This window comes from Anabrus simplex, chromosome 11 (genome assembly GCF_040414725.1).
Source record: "Anabrus simplex isolate iqAnaSimp1 chromosome 11, ASM4041472v1, whole genome shotgun sequence".
NCBI lineage: Eukaryota > Metazoa > Arthropoda > Insecta > Orthoptera > Tettigoniidae > Anabrus > Anabrus simplex.
In genome coordinates this window covers 53293612-53314318 of record NC_090275.1, presented here as the reverse complement: position 1 = coordinate 53314318, position 20707 = coordinate 53293612, and the positions used below count along the sequence as shown (strand labels likewise).

At 40.6% G+C, this 20707-nt stretch overlaps 1 protein-coding gene across 1 annotated transcript in view; it reads left to right on the top strand.

Annotated features, from left to right (window-relative positions):
- Window positions 1-683: 683 nt before the first annotated feature.
- Window positions 684-20707, top strand: part of LOC136883252 (S-adenosylmethionine-dependent nucleotide dehydratase RSAD2-like) — a 40571-nt gene continuing 20547 nt past the window's right edge. Inside the window, exons 1-3 of the mRNA XM_067155463.2 lie at window positions 684-747; window positions 2189-2350; window positions 12670-12899. Coding sequence (XP_067011564.1) covers window positions 699-747; window positions 2189-2350; window positions 12670-12899 — 441 coding nt within the window. The 5' untranslated portion in view covers window positions 684-698. The remainder of the gene's footprint in view (window positions 748-2188; window positions 2351-12669; window positions 12900-20707) is intronic.

Genomic DNA, 20707 nt, shown 5'->3' with positions numbered 1-20707 from the left:
CGGTAGTGGGAGTAACATACCAGGTTCAGAGTGTTATTGCGTCGTATGATTCTAATAAAGATACAGAACAGTGGCAATCCTGGTACTTGCAGGCGACCAACCTTTGAGCATCAAATATGGCCGACTACGTAGCAATTTGACGATGTAAGTAGCGGCATTCGTAGACTAGACTGACTGAAATGCTTGTTAGTTAATTAAAATAATGTAAATTTAAGTACATAATGTTTGTATGCCTAATAGATTGGAAATTTAAAATGAGCGTGTCTTTTAAGAAATAAATCACGATGAAGGTAAACAGTATTTTGCATTGTTTGCCAGCCTGTTAATAGCACTAATCCCGGGGCCAGGTCATATGATTACGTGCTTATTTATACTGCGCATGATGGATCAATCTTCATTCGTTGGTCTGTGTCGAGTGCATACTCTGGTGCATACACATTGCAATTGCAGTTGCAGTCATGCTGACGGTGAACGCTTGGAGAAATGTGTGCGGTTTTTACGCCCGTGGAATGATTTTTAAACTTCTTTTCTTCATAGATTTGTGGTTCAAGAGGACAAGTATTATATTCAGTCAGTTGACGAATAACAGTAGTGAAAACTCTAAACGAATAATTCCTCGCAGCGTCAACTACCACTTCACTCGGCAATGCAATTACCAGTGCGGTTTCTGCTTCCACACAGCGAAAACTTCTTTCGTTATGCCCCTTATGGAAGCAAAAAAGGGACTCAAGATGCTTAAAGAAGCAGGTAGGTATTGGATTATTTAGAGTTCGTAAAGGTACCGTAATGTATTTTGCATCCAGTTGTCCCTGGTAGGACAGATTGTAGAGACGCTAGCCCCACCTTCTTATGCGTTCTGTTATTCAGTTGTTTATCTTGGCAGGTACCGGTATTCCAGTTGTTTAAAAAAATACCGGTTGCCCAGAAGGCCATCTAATTTTACTTACCCTATACAAAGTTATATGAATGGCAAATACATAATTTATGAATATGATTTATGATTGCTGGTCTGGTTACCGGTAGCTCGGGTGGTTGGGCGCTGGCCTTCTGAGCTCAAATTGGCGGGTTTGATCCCGGCTCAATCCAGTTGTAGGCCTATTTGAAAGTGCTCACATACCGTATGTCAGCCTCATGTCGGTAGATTTACTGGCACGTTAAAGAACTCCCGCGGGACATAATTACGGCACCCCGGCGTTTCCTAAAACCTTAAAAGTAGTTAGTGGGACCTATGTCGATTTATACCTACAGCTGGCAAACATTGGCCTAAACCAATTTGTTTATAGAATTTTTGTTTTTTGGAGAGAAGCAATCTGTCCCGCCTCCGATTTGTACAGCATAAAATAATATCACATGGAGTGACCGGGATTTGAACCACGAAATCCAGCGGTGAGAGGCCAGCGCGCTGCCGCCTGAGCCACGGAGACTCCGGCTACGCTACTACTTATTATTAAGGAATTTTCAACGATTGTGCATTTTTCTATGATGTAAAAAAGTGGTAAGCTTATAAAAAATAATTTTTCTATATTAGTGATAAAAATTCTTAGGTACAGATTTTTTTCTGTAATAATTACCGGTACTTCAGTAGTCTACAGTTTGTTCGACTCCTTGGCTGAATAGTCAGTGCTGAGCGTCTTCGGTTCAGAGGGTACCGGGTTCGATTCTTGACGAGGTCAGGGATTTTAATCGCGTGTGATTAATTCTTCTGGTTCAGACACTGGGTGTTAGTGTTTGTCCCAACACTGTCCTCTTCATATTTAGACAACACATCACACTACCAACCACCACAAAAACATGCAATAGCGATTAGATCCCTCCACATAATGTTGCAGTCACGAAGGGTATCCGGCCGTAAAACAGGGCCAAATCCACATGTGCGACACAGTTCGCACCCATGAAATGCAGTGGAAGAAGAAGTAGTCTACGATTCACATTCAATTTATACATGCTTAAAGGAGATCCAGAATTTGATGTTAAATAACGGTACTCAGGTTGGGACTTTAATAATATGCAATTACAGATGATGGGTTCGAAAACTGAAAGGCCTGTTGGGTCAGGGATAAAATTAAGTTAATAATCGTATCACAGATCCTTACATATTTTGACAGCAATTAAATGATAATGCTAATGGTTGCTCTGCTTTATTTTTACAGTATTGATAGGCTCTCTGATATGATGCTTTTTCTGCTAGGTATGGAGAAGGTCAACTTTTCTGGTGGAGAGCCATTTATAACTCAGAATGGTCGCTACTTGGGAGAGTTGGTGCGCTACTGTAAGGAAGAACTGCACCTCCCGAGCGTGTCCATTGTCAGCAACGGAAGTCTCATCCGAGAGAAGTGGTTCAGAGATTACGGTGAGTAACACTTATTCAATTTCGTTTATTTCTTCTGCATAATTAGTGCCACTGTTCATCTTAGCGACCCCGAAAAGAATGGTTTTGACATTAATATTGCTCAATTTTGGTTATTTTTTCATATAAGTCCCTCCCAACCCCCATCGTTGAGGTGGCTTACTTCCTCAGTACTTTTCTCCAGATAGTAATGTAGATTATCTTTTTCTATAAGGATCTGCCATGTACCATCTTATCCACAAGTCTGCACAGGTTCATGTCTTCTTGAATGCTCCAGCCATTATCTCCTGGTATGCGCTCTGTTTTTTTTCTTTTTTTTTTTCTTCATGTTGACTGAGTTTCCAAGATCCTCTTCCCTACATATTCCTGGTTCCTTCTTTTGATGAGCTTACACATTGTTTCTTACTTTGTTACAGAAATCGATTCCCATAGGGAACCTTAAATACTTGTCCAGAATGCGTAAATTTATAATACCAATATAATGAGTCCGAATTGGCACACTGGAGTGAAATACTGGCAACAGGAATGAGTTAGCTGGAAAATTTATAATGTCCAATAACGGACCAACTATATTGGTTTTTACTTTATCGAGCCTTGTACGTTCAGCTGCAAACCTCTGCATTCTCATCTTTGACACATTCAGTTTTAAACTGTCGATAGTTGACTATATGGGCTAAACATGTCATATATTACTTGCAACTTTCAGATTATTTGCTGATTTTCTTTGCATCAGCCAAGTTTCTGCTTTGCAAGTCATAGGTGTTTTAACTCGTGTCTTATGGATCTTTTGTTGTTATTTTGTAAAATCTAAAAAAAAATGTCATACTGGTAGAATAAATGACACTGATTCAAAAGATACTGGAAAATGAAAACCTACAACCTGTTTTCCAGTCATTGACCAGGTCAGGGATGTAATGAATGAATCATATATAGGCTATTAGTACGATGGGGTCGCCACTCCCAAAGTGGTTTATGAATGACTGACAGATGCTACGAAATAAGAATGGAGAGTGTTGCTGGAATGAAAAATTACAGGGAAAACTGGAGCACCCGGAGAAAAGTTTGTCCCGCTTCCGCTTTGTCCAGCACAAGTCTCAAATGGAGTGACTGGGATTTGTTCCACGGTATCCAGTGGTGAGAGGCCAGTGCGCTGCCGTCTGAGCTATGGAGGCTCTTCAAAAGGTACCTATATCATATAAATCTAACCTTGTATTGCTTATAGGAGAATGATGTGTTCATTACCAAGACCAGGGACCCTCCAACCTGCGCCAAAATACATTTAATTTTAGAAGAAATCATCATAAATCGTGCAACATTTTCAGTAGCACTCGGTCAATAGCCAGTCATTTGTTGCTGAAATGGTAATTCTTTGGTTGCCAGTTCGTGTGAAATATAGGTTATAGATCCAGTGTGGAAGCGGCTGTGACGACCTTGCAATACGCTGAACAGTCCTGCCAGTGTCAGCATATTGTACACAGCTACTGAATAAGATGAGTGGGAAAAAATGAAAGTTTGGTTGGAGCTGCAAAAGGCTGTTGTTTTTTCCTTGCTGTGTTGACAGTATGCACCATGGTCAGAGAAAAGAGCTTCTCAAAGGGAGTAAGGGACATTTAGGACCACTGTTTCATGGCAGAGATAGGCCTGGACACCAGACAAAATGTGAATTAATTATTAACTAGAATACCCGTTCTGCTCCATAGCATTCATTGCTCCATTGCAAGTTATAAATCTCATTCCGTATTGACGGTTATCACTTTACAAAAGAAAATATTTTTAAAATCCTCCTTATCAATACAAGTCAAGTTATCTGTTAGATGAAGCAAAGTCTATACATGTTTCAGCCTAATCTCAAGGCCATCTTCAGTAGTAAAACAGTAATTACATAATACTCAAACAAATTAAAAATCATAATGATGTGAAGTGACAGTGATCATGATTAGTGAGTTAAAAACATATTGAGGTACAAAGTCCTCTCGTCTAATAGATCTTTCTTGAGTTGTCAAATAAAACTTGTTGACTGTTAAAATGAAAACACTGTGCTGAAGAGTGTAGTAAGACCGTCAATACTATGAATTAAAATGTGTATAACATCAGTAATGAGAAAAAGGAATATATGAGTGGATGAAAAACAAGTTAAAAATGATGTACGAAAAGAAAACTCATTTAACTTACTTGTAAATAAGTCCACCATAGCTCAATTGGTAGAGCAACCGACGCGAAATCGGGAGGTTGTGGGTTCGGATCCCACTGGTGTCCGGCTGGCCATTTTTGTTCTGTACTTAACATCTCTTCAACACGTACTACATGTACGTAACACGACCTAATACGTTGAAAGTCTGTTTCAATTACAATGCGGTCGTGAAAATTCAATATTCATTGACATGCCCCACAACGGGCGACTTAAACGCACTCTACAGTGTGCTAGCAGCAGTGCCAGACCTGTAGCTCAGATCCTTTCAGACAGAACAAAGATGGCCTAGGCCACCATAGCTCAATTGGTAGAGCAACCGACGCGAAATCGGGAGGTTGTGGGTTTGGATCCCACTGGTGTCCGGCTGGCCATTTTTGTTCTGTACTTAACATCTCTTCAACACGTACTACATGTACGTAACACGACCTAATACGTTGAAAGTCTGTTTCGATTGTAAATAAAAGTTCGTCTCGAATGGAGATGACCTTGTCAGCTTCAAGTCACATTGACAACTAAGCCTGTGTGTGGCTTACTGTGTATCTGTGTTGATGTGGTTGGGAGGGGTAATTGAGGAGGGAGGGACGATGTGAATCACGGGAGGAGGGTGTTGATGGAAGGGCGGGTCTTGTTCTAGAATGTCGGTAGTGAAACTTGTTTTTATTAATGAACTGTTCACAGATGAACGGGGCAAAGGTTTTCAATAAAATATTTTTCTTTCCATTGATTTCATTCAAGTTGTAGACGGGATTGTTATATTGCTCCATGCGCTGCCTGGGTACTTTCTTCAATGTTTACTTTTAGGATTCGTATTACCTGGTGAATGTTTGTAGATTTCTTTATTGTGATGTGACTGATATTTTACAAACTACCGGTAATTTAGAGTTTTTGATGTGTGTTTAGTTTTAAGTTTTAGATTGTTTTGTTTCATGAGGAGTTTTGACCTTGTGGCAGTCCAGATTGTCTGGGAAGTACAGGGTCTTTATTTATGCTTGTCAGGGACTTCGCTCGATCTTGGCCGCCAGTGACGGTTCAGTTGCTCGCTATCGCGCGTGCGTATGTACGGCAGAATATGGTGCTCAAAAATCATTACCATGCATTATCATGCATTATCATGCATTTTACTCACCATTTTTACAGTTTATGCTGAAAATGTTCCCCATGCGCTGCCAAAATAATCGGCATCTCCTAATGAAGTTTTCGGTTACTCTACCAAGTTCTTCAGCACTGATGGATGCCATTGCAACTCTTATATTGTCTTTAAATTCATCTAGTGTGTGAGGGTTGTTCCCATAAACTACATTTTTTAACATTCCCCACAAATAAACATCACATGCCGTTAAATCTGGGCTACGAGGGGGCCACAGATTTTTGCTTATGATCCTCGCACCAAACACGCTTCAGTAAGGAGATAATGACCTTTACGTCTATTTTTATTGTTTACTGAGCCTGTAGGTTTGAACTGTCCAATTGATAGGAATGAGTCTCCCTGGAAATTTCGCTCGAAACTTTTGTCTTGTCCTAGCGCACGATTTTCTGCACTTAATGTAAGTATTGTGCAGATATACACGTTCACGTAATGAATATTTCACATACATTACAGCACCATACACAATCACAATAAAACACTATACAATACGACATACAGTACGTAGTAGCTTCATTGAACACCCTACTATCTCGGAGCTCAGCTCTCAGCAACTGCAGAAATGCCGGAAACTGCGCACGCCAGCGCCCGTTAGCGGCCTGTCATCGGCGGCCAAGTTGGAGCGATAAAGTCCCTGCCAAGCATAAAGAAAGACCTTGTAGTTGACCCTTTCAAATAAAAATAAGTGAGCACTGCATCACATTATAAATATGACGTACATGGTTCCAACCGTCATTGGGACTGTCTCCAATCTGTCTAGCGAACCCAAAAACTGTGGATTTAACACTTATCTTGGTCATTTTGGACATTTTTCTTTTTTCAACCCTTTATGCCCCATGTTGATGGAGAGAAAGCGGCATCCGGAGTGTCGCTATTCATTTTGGCGACCCAAAAAATATATTTGTGAAACTAATATTGCTCAATTTCCATTATTTTTTCATGTCGGTCCCTCCCAACCCCCATCGTAGAGGTGTCTTACTCTCTCAGTATTTTTCTCCAGATAGCAAGTCATCTGTGCTCCAAGTTTGGTTGAGAGCTATGCCGGAAAATACATACGTACATCCATAATCACCATCATTTTGGACATTTTTCACCCCTTTTCATCCCCATACTGATGGAGAATTAAATGGCATTCAGAGTATAACAGTTCATCTCGGTGACCCCAAAAACTGTGAATTCAACGTGAATATAAATCGTTGATGATTATTTTTACATGTTACTCTCTCCCCACCCCCTCCCCTAGGAACGTTAGGAATGTCTTACCCTCACAACAATTTTCTACAGATATTATTAAGTCATATGGGTACCAAATTAGGCTGAAATTGTAGGATTGCCTGTCATTTTTAATCATTATCTTTGTGTAAAGTTATTGCTCCTTAACTGTGTGTGTAACTCTTTACATACAGAATGTCTTGCGGGCTAGGGCAAGCCTTTGCCAGCAATTATTGGAGAGGACATTTGGTGATTTGATTTTAGGTTTACTCAAATTTGACTGAACTTAGAGACCTGTCATTGTAATGCCTCATGATTTACTGGCTGGTAATTCTGGAGAGAGAATTTTAAAAAAAGCAAATCAGCCCAGAAGAACAGCTGGACGAACTGAAAATAGCTGTCTTTTAGTATTTTTTTAAAATATACAGATGACTTGCCACATTAGCATGGGGGATACAATGTTCTGGTTGAGAGTACAGCTAGTGGGTCTATTTAAGAGGTGAAGGTGGTGATGATTATTGTTTTAAAAGATTAAGTACAACTGGGCAACCATCCTCTATTAACACTTACCAGAGAGAAAAAATGGAAGGGTTCCAATACTTCAAGAATGAAGGTATCAGCCAAAGGAAGACAAGGGTCACAAAGACCTCGATACCTAATACCGTGGAGGTAGGAAAAGATGCCTGTTTAAAACTCCGTGCTTTTCTTATTTTCACCAACTGTGGCCACACATCATACAAGCTTTATCGGAGACAATGTGAATATTGACTTTATGACGGCTGATGACAATAATAATAATTAAATTAATGTCATAATAGTCTACCTTTTCAATACTATAATATGCAATATTTTGAATTGCACTAATCCTACCTGCCAACTTTCCTGATTTAGGCGGGAGACTCCTGATTTTCGACAATTCTTCCCGCCTCCCGATTATTCTATTATTTCTCCCGATTTTAGCCTATTTTTCGGTGAAATGCAAATATTTGTTTTCAAATCCTGCAATTTCAGCTTTATTTCGCCGGTGGCTGGAAGTCCTTCGCTCATTGGCCACTTTCAAACGAAATATCTACGTTTATTAATGCGAGAAAAGTGCGCGAATGTGCGATGTTTATTAAAACCTGTATGTCGCGTGCTATGTTCGTCTTCATTCACATCAGTCTAATCGATTCCGTTCTCTTTGGTCGTTTCCAGAGACTAGTCGTTAGATATTGAGTCTTACTTAGTAATTTAGTGACTGAATTTCAATGATAACGACTAGTGACTTTTCTAGAGATTTTAGGAGCCATTTGGAGACAATTCTGACTAATTTTATCTCAATATAAATAAAATAAGAGTATTGTCTGTACATTGCTCAGAATTTAAAAATAATTATATTTCCGTACCGGTCGCGACCATAGTAACAAGGGGAAATGGACGTTTTAATTTTCCGTAATTTCGGTCTGTATGTATGTACACACGCCCGCTCATCACGAGAAAACGGCTGAAGAGAATTTAATGAAAATCGGTATATAACGTCGGGGAATAAGTTGCTACAATCTAGGCCATAAATAATTTCAATCACGCTGAGTGGAATGGTAGTTTAGGGAAAGGCCTAAAATTTTATTCTCAAATGTTTGTTATTATTGGCCCTATTGATAAATACTACACAACTAAAGTTGTATTAAATTTACTATCATTTATGACTTATACATTTTTACCGCACCCGCTATGATAAGAGATATTTATGAATTTGGATTCTTTGCTAAGTCCATATCAGCGCCGAGGTACGAGAAAATGGGTGAACAGAATTTTTTGTAAAGTCGGGGAATAAGGAACTACAGTCTACGCTATAAATAATTGTACCCACCCTGTTCGAAATGGTAGTTTAGGGGAGGGTGCCAAAAATTTAATTTTTAATTATCTATCTTACTGGTCATATTGAAAAGTACTACATAATAAAAGTTATAGAGAATACAATTTCCTATTATTTATGTCTTGTTCAGTTTTACCATATGGACGATAATAATATTGGTGGTGATGGTGATTAAATTTTGAACATGATTGTAAGAATGAGAAAAAAGTTATGAAGGAATGATTGCTTGAATAATAACACAAGAGAGAGTCATGAATAAAAAAGGAGGACTCACTTTACATTAGGTGCTCTAATATCACAGATTCGGAAGGAAATTAAACGTGAAGGCCTCCAATATAGAAAGCTCATAAAATTGATCAACAATAACATTACAATTGTTGTGATGTGCTTTGTGTATTCTGCTGCCATTTATCTCCGACAGATGGGATTATTGCTGCGTTTCGAGTATAACAGCCTGTCTGAATATTGGCGAGAAGTAGCTGGGGAGTGGGGAGTTAGATTTCTCTCTTCTATAGCATACCATTCCTCTGATTCATAAATTTTCTGATACTACTGGTACATAACACACTGGATCATCATAGTATTCCAGCTATTCGATCCCTACTCTGAGGCAGTGATTGGAATGAGCAGTGTGCACACTTAAACGGAATAATTACACAGGAGTGTTCGTGGCTGTCTGCAGCCTGGTCATTCTAGCTCTGAAACTTTGAACTGTTAGATCGACACCATAGTACTTCAGTCTCACTTAGTTTATAAAAGGAGTACATTTATTGTTCAACCTATTCAATACAATGTCGCTGTTTTCAGTACAGACCAAAAATGAGAGTGATGATTTGTAACCATAGTATGTTTTGCTAAAAGTGAGAAAATGAGCTATTTTTATTTTAACGAATATTTCATATGACAGCATTGCTTTTAATCGCACATTCATACTGGCATCATTGTAATGACCTATGTTGACTTCAGTTGGGAAAACTATAAGGACAGTCTTTCTGGGAATTCCGTAGCGAAGCACGGGTACACCAGCTAGTTATTTGCTCCAAATAGCATTCCGCTTCGCATAATCGCGCGGGCTCTTGATGCAATAATATATTAATCTATGCATTTGCTAAGTAATGGCATGTAAGTGCATGACTGATTCACACATGTGGAGCATGAATTCATACTATTTTCGGTAGGCTTATGAGACTGATCATCTCACTCCTATACTTCCTGTGAGGAAATAGAGATGTGTAATTTTTAGCCTTGTAGCCTCAAATAGCAACAGTCGGGCTTTGAGACAATAAGTGTTATAAATATATGATAGTACTGTATTGTGCAAGACATGTAGAATAAGCAGTTTTGACCAATTGTATCTCCTGATTTCTCCTGATTTTTGGTTTAGTAAAGTTGGCAGGTATGATTACTAAACTAGGGACTAGTTTCGGCCTTGGCTGGCCAACTTCAGCTTTAATGTGATACATCTAATAACTAAACAAATGTACAAACACACAATTGACATAAAAACAAATGTACAAACACGCAATTGACATTAAAATCTGGGATGAAGTATGTGTAAAATTTGAAAAATAAATTAGGCTCTAAATTCTTTGCATCTTGAGTATGCTCATCATCCAGACTTTTTCTTGCATTAATATTCATAGAATTGTTAGTTCCATCACTGCTAATTATTACAATTTCAGTTGCAAAACAGGAACTGATAAATGATTCTGTAGTCAGATCATCAATCACCAAATCTACTTGAGTGGTGTTAGCAGTATGCAAGCTACTGGACACCACTGTAAATAACTACCAGCTGATGCAGAACTGATAGATGGTGTTACCACATCAAACAACGTAAATAAAATGAAATGTTCCCGTAGTGCTTTTTAAAATCATGCTGAAATGCTGTTGGACATTGTTAGGACGGCACATGAAGATAGGACATTGTCAGGACGGCACATGAAGATAGTGCATTGGCACTGCCGGTGGCTCCAAGTAGCCTATGCAGTGGCCTCCACGGTATGCATTAGTCATGCATCTTGGTAGGTGTGCTGTTTACCAACTGATGAGCCCAATTTAGCACACTGGGATGAAACGCTGGCAACCAGGAGAAAATGTATAGTGTCCAATAACGGACCAACTATATTGGTATTATAAGTCCTAGACCGGTATTCAATCATGTTCATCATCATTTTCATAATTTTCATTTCCCCTTGTCCAGCTCCTTGCCAGGTCAGGATGTTGATGGTACTTCTCCACCGTTGCTTCTCCTTCCACCATTCCACTTCAGTAATTGTATTCCATTCCAATCTCCTTTTTCTGATACTGTTCTTGACCGAGCCTATCCATCTTGCTCTGGGCCTGCCTTTCGCTCTCTTTCCCTCTATTTTAGCCTCTAACACTTGTTTCGGTATCCTTCCCCCTCCATCCTCATAACATGTCCAAACCATCTCAATTTATTCTTCTCCATCCTATTTACTCAGTTTTTCTACTCCTATTTCTTTTCTGACCTCAACATTTCTTACTCTGTTTCCCCTTGTCTTCCCTACCATACTCCTCAGGAACTTCATTTCTTTCTTTCTTTCTTTCTTTCTTTCTTTCTTTCTTAATCTGCTTACCCTCCAGGGTTGATTTTTCCCTCCGACCCAATGAGGGATCCCACCTCTACCGCCTCAAGGGCAGTGTCCTGGAGCATGAGACATTGGGTTGGGGGATACAACTGGGGAGAATGACCAGTAATTCACCCAGGCGGCCTCACCTGCTGTGCTTAACAGGGGCCTTGCGGGGGGGGGGGGGCGATGGGAAGATTGGAAGGGATAGGCAAGGAAGAGGGAAGGACGCGGCCGTGGCCTTAAGTTAGGTACTTCCCTGCATTTGCCTGGAGGAGAAGTGGGAAACCATGGAAAACCACTTCCAGGATGGCTGAGGTGGGAATCGAACCCACCTCTACTCAGTTGACATCCCGAGGCTGAGTAGACCCCGTTCCAGCCCTCGTACCACTTTTCAGATTTCATGGCAGAGCTGGGAATCGAACCCGGACCTCCGGGGGTCGCAGCTAATCACACTAACCACTACACCACAGAGGCGGACAACTTCATCTCACTGGCCTGAATTTTACTCTCATCCCTTGCTGTGAATGTCCAAGTCTCTGATGCATATGTTAATATCGGGGTATAGTACATCCTGTACATTATCTCTGCTCCACACCATATTCCTTATATTCTGGTAGAACGTATTTCCCACTTGTACCCTCCTGCTCATCTCCTTATCGAACCTTGCATTATTTCATTCCCCCTAAATATTTGAAGCATTCAATAACCTCAACGTTTTGCCCTCTGATACTGATGATTCCTTCTTTTTCTTCCCTTGTCATCTTCACTGTTTTGGTCTTCTCCACACTGACTTTCAACCCAATTGAAAACATATGATAGTGATAATAGAGAAAAGGTGTGGGAAACCCTGAAAAGAATGTGGAAAGCAATGAAGGGAATTACTGAAAGCAATGTATAAAATCTTTTCCAGTTGTGTCCAGACTTCAGTGGGGAGAACAGATTGGTTTAGAAACCAAACTGGACTCCAGTTTATTTGCATTTCTGTACTGTTAACTCCCCAGATCACTATGTCATCTGTAAACTACAATATTTTCATATCCCCTCTGTATGTTGCCTTTGTTTCCTTTAGAATTTCATCCATAACCACTAAATATAAATGGAGACAATACACTTCCCTTTCTTATTCCAGTTTGCTTTCTAAATCAATCTGTTCTACCCACTGAAGTCTGGACATAACCGGAAAACTGGGACTCACATAGGCAGGGGTGCCACTCCCTGGGCAGGGTGCCTCCAAAGCGGGTCCCTAGCTGCTACCTTGTCAGATGATTTAATTTTGATTTAATGAATCTTCCACATTGTAATAAGGAATGTTATGATGTTCCGCAGGGGAATATTTGGATATCCTTGCTATTTCCTGTGACTCCTTTGACGAAGAAACCAACCGCGAAATTGGCCGTGGGCAAGGCAACCGTAACCATGTCCAGAAGTTGCTGAAGATCTATGAATGGTGCCGAGAGTATCATGTCGCCTTCAAGATCAACACCGTCGTGAACACAAAGAATGTTGATGAAGACATGTCCGAAAATATTATGAGCCTGAATCCTATCCGCTGGAAGGTACGTACTGCTACATGAACATGTTGTTGTCTGATGGTTTAGAACAGAGGTTTCCTACTTGTAAGGGTTTGAGGGTCACATTGGCAACCTTAAGACAAAATCGCAGGCCACACTTTAATAATAGGCCAATTTTTGCTGAATTCTACAAATAGAACAGAGATACCAGTATGAAATCATATGCATAGTTCAATTGAAACAAAGGTTTAATCATTTTAATTGCTTAAAGCACTATTTTATAACTGTATAAAATAATGAAATTAAAAATAAACAAGTCCATTATACACAGAACAATTGAATTTTTCATAACCACTCAACAATGTCATTTTATTTGAATTAATATTTGACAAATGACAAAAATGAAAAAACATACCTAAAGACAAATTGAAATTAATAATGTAGGCTAGTCGGAACAAAACTTCAGAAAGAAGAATTTATTGGTAGTGCTGTGGTCGATTAGCTGCTTCTACCAATGGACAAATTTCAACCTCCAGCTCTGTTCTTACAAATCTCGCAAGATGCGACAAGAAAGAATCTGCAAGGTCGACTTCTGTACTAATTTTTAATGGACTTTAAAAATTAATGCTTTTAGATATTTACATACTCCTAGACATTAAAGTAATTTTTAAAATCTAAATTGCCTTAAGTTTGAGTATTTTTTTGCTCGCTAGCAGTTTTAAAAAATGTGCTCCAATTCCTTGCCGGGTCCATATCTAAAGATCTTCCTTGTAGGGAGAACACTGATATTCAGTGGTATTTAGTTGTAAGAGCTTAAAATCCCAGCAATGTACTTCCAAGAATACTTCCCTGAAAATGTCTTTGAAAGTGCAGCACTGTGTACTGGCCAGTACTACCAACAAGAGAAACATGAAAACGCCTCCTGCACCAATGGAATTGAAAGTACATTTTGGTATTCATTATATGCATACAATTGCATACAATTTCCATGGCTGAGGTGTCATGGAGTTTAAGATTTGGACTGGATCGCATAACCATTTTTATAATGGTTCAGACCTCACACTGACATTTTATGAGGGCTGATTTCTTCCAAATTCTGGATTTAAATTTAAAAATCAATTAAATATATTCTATTTAGATAAGTGAATACATAAAAACAGGAAATATTTAAAAATGAATTAGTTCTCATTTGAGTCTGTAAGGGATATGCAAATTAATTTTTTGAATGGGCTATAAAATACAGTAAAACCTTATTAAGATGTTTTTGCAGGGGGAAAACAAAACAGAACATGTTAAGTGAGAAGACGTAGTACTGAAATTATGAATAAAAACTATCCAACAGGGATATGAAACACTAGATACGATTTTATCCGACATGAGGACATTCGGAAATTCTAAGTTCCCATGGAGGGAATTAGATATTTTTCCACCAATAGAGCATATAAAAAATCGGATCAAAAATTAGATGTTGGCTTTTCAGGCGTTTGCTCTATTAACCAGCGTTTCGTCTTAGGTCTGACACTAGACTCGTCAGACCCTACCCACTGACGCTGGGGTGTATGCAAGTGAACAATCAATCAATCAATCAATCAATCAATCAATCAATCAATCAATCAATCAATCAAAGAGGGTTATTTCATTCCCTCCCCTCAAACGAGGAGAGGGCGGGCCGACAGCTAAACTGGTAGCTCTTTGGCCATAGAGAAAGGAGGTTGTTTTAAGAAAAACCAAAGAAACATAGGAGGTATGTCTTGCACATACCATGAGAGGGCACAAAAGTGTTGATTGGTGCAGGGGCACCGCGACAATAAGCCAGACCCCATGGGGGGACCCGCAAAGCACCCCGCATGAGCGGACCCCAACAAACAGCAGAGGTAAGGGACGAAACTTTATTAATATATCTTGGGCGTGCAAATCAGAGATGACAGAAATTCACAAGTATTTTCATAGTTACAGAGTTTGCGCAACAACAGGTTGGGAGATCGGAAGGAAGTGATAAGGAGGAGGACAAGGGTAATACTGTAGGAGTAGATAATAGAGGTTGGTTGTGAGATTGGTGACGGATGTGGCGAGTAGACGAAGAAGTTCCAGAATAGAAAGAGGCGGTAGGCTGAAAGGAGTTTGTGGAACAGGGGGATAGAGGACATGCGTCGGTGGGGTGGGCGGCGGTGCTGGTTGAGTACGAGGCGAGGGGGGATGGGAAGGAGAGCGCACCACGCGAGGTGGGGAGCGAGAAGGCTCCACACGATAAGTTCGCTGGTGGAGATGGACGCCAGTGTTGAGCAAGCGGTTGACATCTTCATTGATGGGAAGCTGAAGGCGAACCATGTACGTCGGACCCTGGGTGTTGTAGATGCAGATGACTCGCCGTACCGGGACGCCTGCCAGGTGGAGATTGTTCAAGAGGTCTCGGTCAGTGATGGCAGGGTCAACGCCACGAAGAACACAGCTTGAAGATGAAGGCGGATGATGAGCCGTGGTAGCGCCAGACTCTCTGACGGAGGCAGGCTGAGCAGTGGTGGCAGTGTCTACGATGTCGGCAGGGGGCAACTGAGGACTCATGAGAGTCATAGATGAGGAGGTGGTGGGTGTAGACGTTAACGGAGAGGGATGACTAGACGTAAGAAACTGGGGAAAGATGAACGGAAGTGGTAACCGTGGTGGTAGACGAGGAATGATGGACAGAAGCAGGAATAGTAGTGGGAAACGGGACTTTGAGAGGGAAGTCGGGATCGGAGGCCAGTTGTTGGAGAATGTGGGCAGGAGTAGGGAGAGCTATATGCTCAGCCTGAAAGAGGCATATAGTGCCTTTAGTGGTGTAGAGAGATGCTACCGATGAATAGTGGAAAAAAGACCACAATGTCTGGAGACGGGTGACCAGATGAAGCATCTTGGAGGCGGAGAACCACATCAACTAAGGAGGTGCCGAAGTTGTTGAGCCAGGTGCGAATCTCAGATGGGGAATAAGCGGTGTCCACATTCTTGACGAGGCAGGAGGACATGATGAAGAGGGGAGGTGACAGCCAATGAGGTGTCTGCCGTTGAGATTGTTCTTGGGCCGACTGAGTTGCCGCAGAGGAGAGGGCCACCCAGCCGTAAAAAATGTGGACTGGCGAAGTGTGAAGAGATGAGAGTAGGTATCCTTGCCCTGGAAGTAGCTATATGTGCATGCAAGTGAACTTATCAGAAGCCTATTTAAGAGGTACAGTCTGATAACTGCATACGGGAGATAAAACTCCACAATGGAATGAATGCCCGCCTAGCAATTCCAAATGGAAATTCTAAGTTCCCATGGAGGGAATTAGATATTTTTCCACCAATAGAGCATATCAAAAATCAGATCAAAAATTAGATGTATGGCTTTTCAGGCGTTTGCTCTATTAACCAACGTTTCGTCTTAGGCCTGACACTAGACTCGTCACAGTGGGATGTGTCAGACCCTACCCACTGACGCTGGGGTGTATACAAGTGAACTTATCAGAAACCTATTTAGGAGGCACAGTCTGATAACTGTATACGGGAGACAGGCTTCTGATAAGTTCACTTGCATACACCCCAGCGTCAGTGGGTAGGGTCTGACACATCCCACTCTGACAAGTCTAGTGTCAGACCTAAGACGAAACGCTGGTTAATAGAGCAAACGCCTGAAAAGCCATACATCTAATTTTTGATCTGATGAGGACATTTTACGTTGTGTATCACAGATACAGAGGAAACTATATCTACCTACCATTTCTAAAGATGAGAGGAAAGTATTTAAAGGTGTGAAAAACAATGAGAGAATAAATATGAAAACTTTTTCTGCTGACACTGAAAGGTGTGTGAAGAACACCAAACAACAAATATGAAAACATGTGCATAGGGGCCAATAAAAATATCAAAGTATTATTGCAGATCAGACTCTATTTCAGAGCAGTGGGTTATTAAGCATTATTTTCTGATCAATGAATTGGAGGTTACACTCAACTATATGCAAGCGGGTGGGATGACTTTGGCTGCCATTGTGAATAAACTTTGACCGAATCGATAGCCAAAACTCGGAGATGCGTGTACAAAATTCGTGACCTCTGCATGCTTTGAGATGCGGATGCCAGCCCACTTTCTGACAGACTTCAATTTTGTGTTCATTAGTAAGGAATTTCATGACTTTTTACTTATCCATAACTAGGCTATCTCATGAAAAATGTGCACCGCACTAGTCAATTTCACATGGTTATCTTCCTAATCGCCAATGGCCGTAGCCGTGTTGAAACACCGGATCCCGTGAGATCTTCGAAGTTAAGCAACATTGGGCGTGGTCACGAGTTGGATGGGTTGCCACACGCTGTTGGTGGGGGGTAAGGGAATGGAGGAGCGGAAAGGAACTGGCCACCCTACCGCACGTAAACTCCGGCTCAGGAACACCTCTGCGGAGGTTCGGACCTGCCTTCGGGCAGAATAACCCTTACCTTACCTCTTCCTAATCCAAATATAGGCTACCGTATCATGTGACCAATATTTGCTACACTTCACTGTACCACTCAATACAAAATAAATTTCTAACTTCTGACTGGAATGTGAAATACAAGCACAAATAGGCTCTGCATTATTCAGCAATCTTGCTGCTAACCAGCAAGCAAAACTGAACATTCCTGAGGCTAATGGCTTGCTCCCTGGAGGTACAATTTATTCTGTGAAGTTCAGGAATTTTGAGGCCTTTTTCTGTAATCACGCAACTGTGGCGATGGTTCTTTCCCGAGCTGGAAATCACGTTTTCTTTCACAAGGGATAACAAATAACATCTTCAGCGCTAGGAAAAATGTGATCATACTAAGCGGTCATAGCAAAAATTCGTGATGCAATAAGTGAGGTATTTTCATATAGATTTAATACGATGAGAATTGGGACTTCGAATTTACGATGTGCTAAGGAATGCACTAACAAGGTTTCACTGTAATTTTTTAAATTTTTAATTTCCTTCATACTTCTTAAAATACCTTTTCATAAAGCGTTTGCGGGTCGCAAAATGTGGTCTCGTGGGCCACTATTTGGAAACCCCTGGTCTAGAACCACTTGTTTTGTACCTTATATTATTTCAATTTGCCAAACTATCAAGTTTACATATAATTATGTAAGCCAGATCACCTAAAATATTCACCTCAAATAACTCGTAAACCATAGATATTGAATATCTGTTTTCACTCTCAAGGATTCATAATCAAACTTGCAGTACTTTTCCAGAGCGTCTTATATCTGCTGAGATAATGGCACTAACTTATTTAAAAAAAGTAGAACTACACTGTTTCCTACTTGTAGCATTAGATATATGAATACCACAAATTCAGAGGTGTGATTATTTTCAGATACTGACAAGAAATTCTCGAGAAAACGGAGTACCTTCGAACATGCTTTGTTTGCCAGTTGTAAGACAGCCTATCCAAAAGTTCTTCTTCTTCTTTTCTTCATGGAGCCTCTAAATATTAGTTCCTAATTAGCGTCGACCTCTATGATCTTTTGCTCCCATGCTTTTCCTTCATTCCCACCTAGATATACCTGCTACCTTAACAAAGTTGCAGGGTGTTCTTATTGGGTCTTCTTAGATTTTTCCCTCTCTTCACCTGATAGTCCTAGAGTGGAGAGTCTGATTCTACCCAGTGCCTCACATTCAAAAAGTGTGTGTTCAGCTGATTCCTCTGCTTCATTGCATTTTCTACATATATTGTATCTTATTACACCAATTCTATGTAGGTGTTTTTACAGATGGCAGTGTCCTGTCAACAGTTCTTTAGTATGCTTCTTGTTTGGTCCTTTTATCAGTTCCTTTGCAAGCCTGCATCCTGGAGTATTTTTCCAGTTCTCCATTTGTTTCTTTTGTACCCATTTTCCTATGTAGTGTCGGGCTTTTCCATAGGAAATCCCGCATACAGGTTCTGGGCCTACAAAATGTGTTTCTGCCTCTTTCCAGGCCAGTTTATCTGCCTTCCCTTTTCCTTCTATACCTGCATGCCATGGTACCCATATTATTTTGACAATGTTGTACTTTGAGAGCTTCAGGAGAAGTGAATGGCAATACCAGACAATTCTGGATATTATCCGGACTGCTTCTAGTGCCTTAATGGTCGCTCGGCTGTCCATAAAAATTAAAATGTTCTTATTCCTATAGTTGATTTTCAGATTTTCTTCAAGACATGTTGTGATAGCTATCACTTCAGCTTGAAAGACTGTAGTGTGTTTGCCCAGCCTCATGTGGATTGATCTCTCAGTCTTCCCCCGTTGATCCCCCCCTTCTGTGCCATCCACAGTCTTTGAGCCATCAGTCCACCACACTATATCTTCGTTTTCAGTATTCCATTTGTTGATATCCCAGTCTTCTTTTTAATTATCTGGGTCTCAAACGGTTTTTCAAAGTTGTACTTTGGTATTACTCTGTTAATTTTACAGTGTCCTAGATGATTTTGGCACGTACCCCAAAGCTAGACTAGCTCTGAAAAGGTCCATTAGGGCATTGGCGAGTATCTCCCGTCCCTCCTGTAGGAGTATCGGAAGTATCTCATCTCGCCCCGGAGCCTTTATATAAGGTGAAAAATATCGATTGCCCATTTTACATGGTTATGTTTTATTATTCTGTTGGCACAGTTCCAGTCTGGTCTTCGAGCTCCAGTCTCTGTTCCAACCCTTTCTTCTTCTGTCATCTCCTCAGCCTCAGAAAAGTGACATGCCATTAGTATCTCCAGTGCGTCCCTCCCCGCCTGAGTAAATGACCCATGTGGTTTCTCCAGTGTCCCCACTTGATTTATATGGGTTGCTTTCAGAACCTTCTGGAGCCTTGCTGTTTCGGTGTGTGACTCCACTTTCTCACAGAGTCTCCAAGATTGTCTTTTTGCTTTCCATATCTCTAGGTTATACTCAGTGAGTTTCCTATGATATACGTTTCACTTACCATTTCTAGATGATATTCTATACAACATCTTCACCTCTTTTTTCAATTTGGCTAGTTTGTTGTTCCACCACCTTACTTTTTTGGTGTTTTTCTTTTCTTTGAGAGGACAGTTGTCATGGAATGAGTCTATAATGGCCTCTTCTAATAGTTCCACTGTCTCATCCAATTCTTTCTGTCCTCTCATGTTAGTTGGAATTTTTTGTACAGCCTTCCCTAGAACTTCTCTGTATCTATCCCAGTTAGTTCTTTTTGGGTCTTTGTACATCTCAATCCCACATAGCCTCGCATTTATTGCAAATTGGATGTGCTGATGGTCTGTCAATGATGGTTCCTCGAGCACCTTCCAGTCTTTAATAAAGTTTGCAATATGCGTAGTGCTTAGTGTAATGTCTATTACCTCCCTACAATTTTTATTTATAAATGTAGGCTTGTTTTCTAGGTTTAGTATCGTCAACTCAGTTCCAATAATAAACTCTAGTAAAGACTCACCCCTTGCATTGCAGTTCGTGCTGCCCCATGCCGTTTGGTGTGAATTTGCATCTGCTCCAAAGATTAGGTGTTTGCCTTTCCTCTTTGCATTGCAAATTAGGTTCTAAACTTCTTCTTGATGGGGGCAGGTTAGTTGAGTCATCTGGGAGGTATGCAAATCCTGTAGTTATTTCTCTGGGTCCCTCCCAATTTCCAAGTTTAATCTTGGTCATGGTTAAGTCCCATGAACAGTGTTCCTGCAACATAAGACATTTTGGTTTCCTGTTCACAAGAAGACATGTTCTGGGTATTTCCGATGCTGTATCGTACATCAACTTACCTCCAGATTCTGCCAGTCCTGCTACTCTGCCCTTGACTACACAAGGCTCTTGAATAAGGGCCACGTCAATAGCCCTGGACTTTAACTTTCTGGCGAAATTGGCACAGCTGCTTTTTTATGCAGAAG